The sequence below is a fragment of the Nerophis lumbriciformis genome, linkage group LG06, assembly GCF_033978685.3.
Source record: "Nerophis lumbriciformis linkage group LG06, RoL_Nlum_v2.1, whole genome shotgun sequence".
Lineage (NCBI taxonomy): Eukaryota > Metazoa > Chordata > Actinopteri > Syngnathiformes > Syngnathidae > Nerophis > Nerophis lumbriciformis.
In genome coordinates, this window is record NC_084553.2 from 39,210,790 (window position 1) to 39,218,450 (window position 7,661).

At 39.6% G+C, this 7,661-nt stretch overlaps 1 protein-coding gene across 1 annotated transcript in view; it reads left to right on the plus strand.

Moving 5' to 3' along the window:
• Positions 1–3,718: 3,718 nt before the first annotated feature.
• Positions 3,719–7,661, plus strand: part of galnt2 (UDP-N-acetyl-alpha-D-galactosamine:polypeptide N-acetylgalactosaminyltransferase 2) — a 134,451-nt gene continuing 130,508 nt past the window's right edge. The window contains exon 1 of the mRNA XM_061964289.1: positions 3,719–4,241. Within this exon, the coding sequence (XP_061820273.1) occupies positions 4,146–4,241 (96 nt within the window). The 5' untranslated portion in view covers positions 3,719–4,145. The remainder of the gene's footprint in view (positions 4,242–7,661) is intronic.

The following is a 7,661-nucleotide window of genomic DNA, read 5'->3' on the forward strand; positions in this document are numbered from 1 at the left end:
CAAAACAATAAAAACAAAAAGAGTGAAATAAAATAAATGCTGATAGTGCAGTCACTTAGAAAATGTTAGTCTTTTTTTCCAGATTGTTCAGACCTCCACATCTTTGTTTCGTATTTTGATGCATTAGACCTTGTCCCCTGTAATATGGACAGTCTTTATAAAGTTTACAAGATTTATATTTTCATTTTTACAGATAACTATGGTGTCGTTGACCCAGACAGTGCAACATGGATAGCTAGCAATATTTCACTGTCTTTCTCTAAAACAGACAAACACTTAACTGTCCCATTCAATTCCATATGATATACACAAGCTAATTATTGACCTATAGAACCCTGGAGCCATTCCTATTTCTGGATGACATGGTTTTTTTTTTTACAGCCAAACTGAACCCTTCAGGGGTAATTTGAGACCCCTGTGGTGATTTTTAGGATATTCTGGTAAGAGTGCAGTCAGGAAAGGTCTAACTTTTAAGAATCAGAATAGTTTTTATTGCCATTGTTTGAGAACGGGTTCACAAACTAGGAATTTTACTTGGTGTAATTGTGCAACATAAACCACATATAACACAGAATAGAATAACATGAGCTGTAACTGAGCTATCAGATCTTGTTATTGTTCATGTGCCTTATGGCCGAGGGGGAAAAACTGTTCAGGTGGCGGGAGGTGTGGGTCTGGATGGACCGTAGTCTCCTGCCTAAGGGGAGAGGGAGAATAGTTTGTGTTCTTTAAGCCACTTCCACTTTTTCTTCATGAACTTCTCTATTGTTCCATCAAATTTTAAAAATTTAACTATCACAATGATTGTCAAAGCTAAAGACACCATTGACACCTATTTTTAGACTAATGCCATTATCTAAAACCAATGATGATCATGTATTTTTCTTAATGACTGATGTCCTGCGATGAGGTGGCGACTTGTCCAGGGTGTACCCCGCCTTCTGCCCGATTGTAGCTGAGATAGGCTCCAGCGCCCCCGCAACCCCGAAGGGAATAAGCGGTAGAAAATCAATGGATGGATGGACTTTGATGCCAAAATGAAAGTTGATGTGTTTGATTCTTGGTACCATGTGACATGCATAAGACATAAGGAGAAGAGAATTGTACTGAAATAAGTCATTTGATGCGGATGCAATGGACAGAACTATGTAGCCATCCATTTTCTACCGCTTGTCCCTCTTGGGTTAACTGGAGCCTATTCCAGCTGCACTCAAGCAGAAGGCAGAGTACATCCAAGTCACCACGTCATCGCAGGGCCACAAGACAACCATTCAAACTCACTTTCACGCAGTAGGGCCAGTTTAGTGTTGCCAATTATTCTATCCGCAGATGCATGTCTTTGAAGGTGGGAGAAAGCCCACGCAGTCACAGGGAGAACATGCAAACTCCACTTGGAAAGACAGCGAGCTTGGGAAACAAACCTACGACCTTCTCGCTGTGAGGCACGAGCGCCAACGGGAATTGGTACCATATCGATTTAAATGTGAAAGGTAGGCATTCATATTAATATTTACTGACAAACCACACTGGCGCTGTTATTAAACCCCATAAATCAGAATGACTTGAAATTGTTTGTGTCAAATCACCACGAAATTAAGTACACACAGGGCCCTGATGAGCACATGCCTGTAAAATTTTAACAGATTTGGCCACCATGAAGCTAAAATGACTTGACTTAGGGCTATGGGTGGGAATTAACAAATTGATCAAAGTAATTGACAAATTGTTATAAAACTTTGGATATGTATGGACATGCACTCACATCAGTTACATGGAGTGTCCTAATGCTTAGTATGTACAACATAATATAATAACCTGCTAAGTGGCCTTGTGGTTAGCGTGTACACCCTGACATCGGTAGGTCGTGAGTTCAAACCCCGGCCGAGTCATACCTAAGACTATGAAAATGGGATCCATTACCTCCCTGCTTCGCACTCAGCATCAAGGGTTAGAATTGGGGGTTAAATAACAAAAAATTATTCCCGGGCGTGGCCACCGCTGCTGCTCACTGCTCCCCTCACCTACCAGGGGAAGGAACACGGGGATGGGTCAAATGCAGAGGGTAATTTTCACCACACCTAGTGTGTGTGTGTGTGTGACTATCATTGGCACATTAATACATGTGCATTCAAATCATTAACATTATTTTAGATAACTGGTACTATTCTGACACAAATTTAGCACAAGTTTGAATTGTAGCACTTATATTGCCATATATCAGCTACTGTGTGGAAGTGTGGGGCATTGTATCAACTACAGAAAAGAGCTATAATGATTATTCATAAAGCAGATTATCTAGAACACACTAACATACTATTTATTAATTCTGGTTTATTGAAACTACAGCGGCTAGTAAGGTTACAGAGGTTATGTTATGTTTAAGGGTAAAAGTTAAACATTACCAGCAAAGTTACAAAAAATGTTTGTCATCACTTCTGAGAATGAAGAGCATAGAAGTATTCAAGGACAACTTTAAAACAAATGTGTATATTAGTGGTGGGGGTTAAACTATGGAATTCTCTTTACAATGAGATAAAAGATTATAGAAATATATTCCAATTGAAAAAAATACATAAAGACAGAACAAGATCATATGGACAGCCGTAAGTGTTTACATTTTGCTTTAAATTTATTGTTTTACTTATTTTTTGTCTGGTTTTGTATTTGTTTTATATCATCTCGTGAGGTGTATATTATTTTTTGTTCGGTTTGTACTTCATGAAGTTTTTGCACCTGTTTTTTGTGTGTGTTTTTCGTTTGTTTTCATTATATTTGTATGGTTTGTATTAGGGATGTCCGATAATGGCTTTTTGCCGATATCCGATATTCCGATATTGTCCAACTCTTTAATTACCGATACCGATATCAACCGATACTGCTATCAACCGATATGTACAGTCGTGGATTTTAACACATTATTATGCCTAATTTGGACAAACAGGTATGGTGAAGATAAGGTATTTAAAAAAATTTATAAAATAAAATAAGATTAATAAATTAAAAACATTTTCTTGAATAAAAAAGAAAGTAAAACAATATAAAAAGAGTTACATAGAAACTAGTAATACAAAACCCAAAACGATACCGATAATTTAAAAAACGATACCAATTATTTCCGATATTACATTTTAACGCATTTATCGTCTTTAGTGTGTATGCTTGTGAATCTGGGCTATCCATTAAATACCGGTACTTATGTTGAAGGGGGCAGGAAATATAAGATTTTCTTCATCCTGCTCCTTCTCAAGCATAGGTGTGTAAATATGTGTTTTGTTGTTAGAGTATAATTGTCTATTGATCAAAAATGCACATCAATGAAGGAGATAAATAAAAAATGAATGAAAAATTGTCGCGGGGGGCGCTGGAGCCTATCTCAGCTACAATCGGGCGGAAGGCGGGGTACACCCTGGACAAGTCGCCACCTCATCGCAGGGCCAACACAGATAGACAGACAACATATGGAAATAAGCGGTAGAAAATGGATGGATGGATGGATGAAAAATTGTAACACTGTGATGTTTTTTTGAGGGATGTAAACGTTTTACATCACACTGCCACAATTCAATTTGTGTCAGAATATCAACTTATTTTAAATAATATTAATGATTTGAGTGCACATTTGCCTTTGCCTAAAAGGCAGAGCTGCTTGGTTCCTCCCATTTAAACCGGTCCAGAGTCGTGTCAGAGCCTCTAGCGCCTCTAGCGTACTACTGTAGTATAGCAACATGAAGCCTGTAGCATGGATAGCAGTTATCTTCGCTTGCTGCTGCTCTAAAACTAAACATGTCCTGCAATGATGGGCCTCTCCCTCATTATGTATTTATTTAACTGTCAATTTTAACAATGCAGCAACGAACGTTCATCCAGGTGTCATCCGATGTTTTGATTGGATTACAGCGAGTTAGCCTTTGCCCTCTAACCTCTTTGATTTTTGGCTAGCTGCTTCCTGCCCCCTCCGCCCCCCTCGTAAGGAACCGACAGATTCACGGAGCAACTACGCCTGCCGAAGCCGCTCGGCGAAGCGCCCAGTGCGGACACAGGAGGACCGGGACGAGCCGCCACCAGCGAACTCCGAGCAGAGCTTAGCTGAGCCGAGCCACCGAACAGTCGGCAGGCGAACAAGCCACTGGGAGAAAAAGAGAACCATGCGGAGAAAATCGAGGATATTGTTATGTTTTGCGGTGCTGTGGGTGCTGGGGATAGCCTACTACTTCTACTCCGGGACGGCGTTGGGGCGAAAGGTAAGACTGGCTTCTTTTTTAGCTCACCGCTCTGCGCCGGTGTTCTTCCAGGGGACAAAGAGTCGATGGAGTGGCGGACGAAATGCTTCTGTCCCGCTTTTAGGCGTGGAGGCCCCGGTAGTTGCCATAGAAAAAGCGTAAATTTGGTTCCAATGGTTGGGGGGGAGACAGTGTCGCGGAACTGGCCGGTGAACTTGCACCGACCTCCCGCTGGTTATACTGCCAGTGGCAGCGGGGGAGACTCACGTCAACGCCACGGAGTGTGTCCTCCTGGGCCGGCGAACGTGAGAGCGGAGGAGTCGATGGAGAAGGCGGGTTATTGATTTGAGGCTGCCGGCCTGGATCACAGGGCCGGGGGGGCTCGCCTGCGGTGGAGCACGTCAGCACATAAGCAGCGAGCAGGAAGTGAAGGCAACTCTTAAATAGCGTAAAATATTATTTTTCATTTTTTAATCTTCCGCGGAAATAAACAGGGACCATGTTTTTATTTAGTTACGTTAATTTGTGTTTTCTTATTGTTGGAGTGGGACAGCTTTTACAGACTGAGAATATACTAAATTAGTGGTGGTCCAACTTTTTTTCACCAAGCACCACCTCAGAAAACACATAAAAATACCGTAGCGTAGTAGGCCTAAGTATTATTTAAAAACAAGACAGAGGTTTTATTTGACAAGTATATTTTATATTTTTGGCCACTGTAACATTAAACACAGTTTGAACAGTAACACTGTGACAAATATGACTGAGTAATACAGATTTGTTTGTGTCCAAGTTTTTTTTTGGTGTTGACTACGGCTTACAATAGTCGGATTGTAAAAAGTTCCATTGAAGGCTTATACACCTTTGATAACCGCTCGAGTCACGTCAGTATAATATTTAATTGAGTGACTATTTGGCGTTCCACCAGTGGAAGGTGTACCACAGTTTGAGAATCACTATACTAAATAATTCATGTTCAAATATTATTTTTCATTTTTTTAATCTCCCGCGGAAATAAACTGGGACCATGTTTTTATTTAGCTACGTTTATTTGTGTTTGATTATTGTTTGAGTGTGACAGCTTTTACAGACACTGAGAATATACTAAATTAGTGGTGGTCCAACTTTTTTTCACCAAGCACCACCTCAGAAAACACATAAAAATACCGTAGCGTAGTAGGCCTAAGTATTATTTAAAAACAAGACAGAGGTTTTATTTGACATGTATATTTTATATTTTTGGCCACTGTAACATTAAACACAGTTTGAACAGTAACACTGTGACAAATATGACTGAGTAATACAGATTTGTTTGTGTCCAAGTTTTTTTTTGGTGTTGACTACGGCTTACAATAGTCGGATTGTAAAAAGTTCCATTGAAGGCTTATACACCTTTTGATAACCGCTCGAGTCACGTCAGTACAATATTTAATTGAGTGACTATTTGGCGTACCCCCAGTGGAAGGTGTATCACAGTTTGAGAGTCACTGTACTAAATAATTCATGTTCAAATATTCTTTTTCATTTTTTTAATCTCCCGCGGGAAAAAAATGGGACCATGTTTTTAATTAGTTACGTTCATTTTTGTTTGCTTATTGTTGGAGTGTGACAGCTTTTACAGACACTAAGAATATACTAAATTAGTGGTGGTCAAACTTTTTTTCACCAAGCACCACCTCTGAAAACACTTGGCTCTCCATACTACCATACTGACCCACATAAAAATACAGTAGCGTAGTAGGCCTAAGTATTCTTTAAAAACAAAACAGAGCTTTTATGTACTACTGAACTTGGCTTCAGTTAGTAACTAACATAATATACTGTATCTCCCAGTTATATTCTAATAAGTGCAAGCTTGAAAAAAAAATTACATTCATGATACACACACACATACACTTTATCATCCTAATGGAAAAGTAAAAAGGCCTTAATGTGACTAAACAGAGCGATGCAAACACAGAGAGGCTGATAGGAGCAAGTAAAAAGGCAGGTGAAATAGACACGGAATGTTCTCACACAAACACAAATGTTGTACTGTGCATATAATCACCCATGTGGACTACACGCGTGTGATAAATATGACAGAGTAATACAGTTCTGTTTGTGTCCAAGTTTTTTTTTGGTGTTGACTTTGGCTTACAATAGTCTGATTGTAACAACTTCCATTGGAGGCTTATAAACCTTTGATAACAGCTCGAGTCACGTCAGTACAATATTTAATTGAGTGACTATTTGGTGTACTACCAGTGGAAGGTGTATCACAGTTTGAGAATCCCTGTATTAAATAATTAATTTTAAACCTGGCTTTTATGAAGTCAATCAAGAAAGTAGAGTTTATGTAGTGCTACTTCCCAACAGAAGTTAGAATCCATCCATCCATTTTCTACCGCTTGTCCCTTTCGGAGTCGCGAGGGGTGCTGGAGCCTATCTCAGCTGCATTCGGGCGGAAGGCGGCGTACACCCTGGACAAGTCGAGAAGTTGGAATCACACTAGAAAACCAACTGAGCATACACTTTGGTGACCGAAGCAAGTAAAATCTCCCTCCAGGGACAAAAATCCAAACAAATTACTCCGCTATTCTACCACCTCTGTTAACCAACTCTATTTAACAGCACAGTGCACTGGCCCTTGAACTCACCATCAATAATCAATAACGCCAACAAGAACTACAGCATGTGGACCTAATCAAGGCTACATTAACTTAAGCCATCATTACACTTGGACAAGAACAGGTGGAGGTTGTCATGCAATATGCTAATCTGTTCATTAGGAGCAATTAGAGGTTTCCTACTTGAAGCAGTCATCTACAAACTGCATCCTGGTTAATGGTTGGCCACTTTATCTGTAAGCTGACGCAAACCTATAAACTAGAGGTCTTCAAAAGTGTGACCCACTGAGCTTTATCTCAGATTATATCACATTTGTAGCCCGCACTCCCTCTGAAAAACTGATTTTCTGGAGCATATTTTGTGGAGTTCCCCTGTCACACCAAACTCTCTTCACTGGATTAACTAAAAATCAATTAATTTTTACTGTGACATAACTAATGTTATTTTAGCTGGTTTAGAAAAACAACATAGTTTTCTATTTTTCCCCCATAATAAATAATTTAATAATTTGTGTTGTCCCATAAAGCGTTGCAAAGGGGTGGAAAGTTTCCGGTAAATTTTCGGAAACTTTCTGGAAATTTACCAGGGGAAGTTTGGAAATATTGACAATTTTTTGATTATTCAAAATTGGACACCGTCCATGGGAATTGATGTGAATATATGGGAATGAATGGAGAATTACAATAATGATATATTATTGAGCACTTGTCTATATGCTGCTGCATCTTTGTGGCATTTTTGACGTAGCTCTTTGCACAGTATTTGCAAATGTACACAGCCTTTCCGCCGACATTGGTTGGGGTGAAATGTCTCCACATATTAGATGGTGTA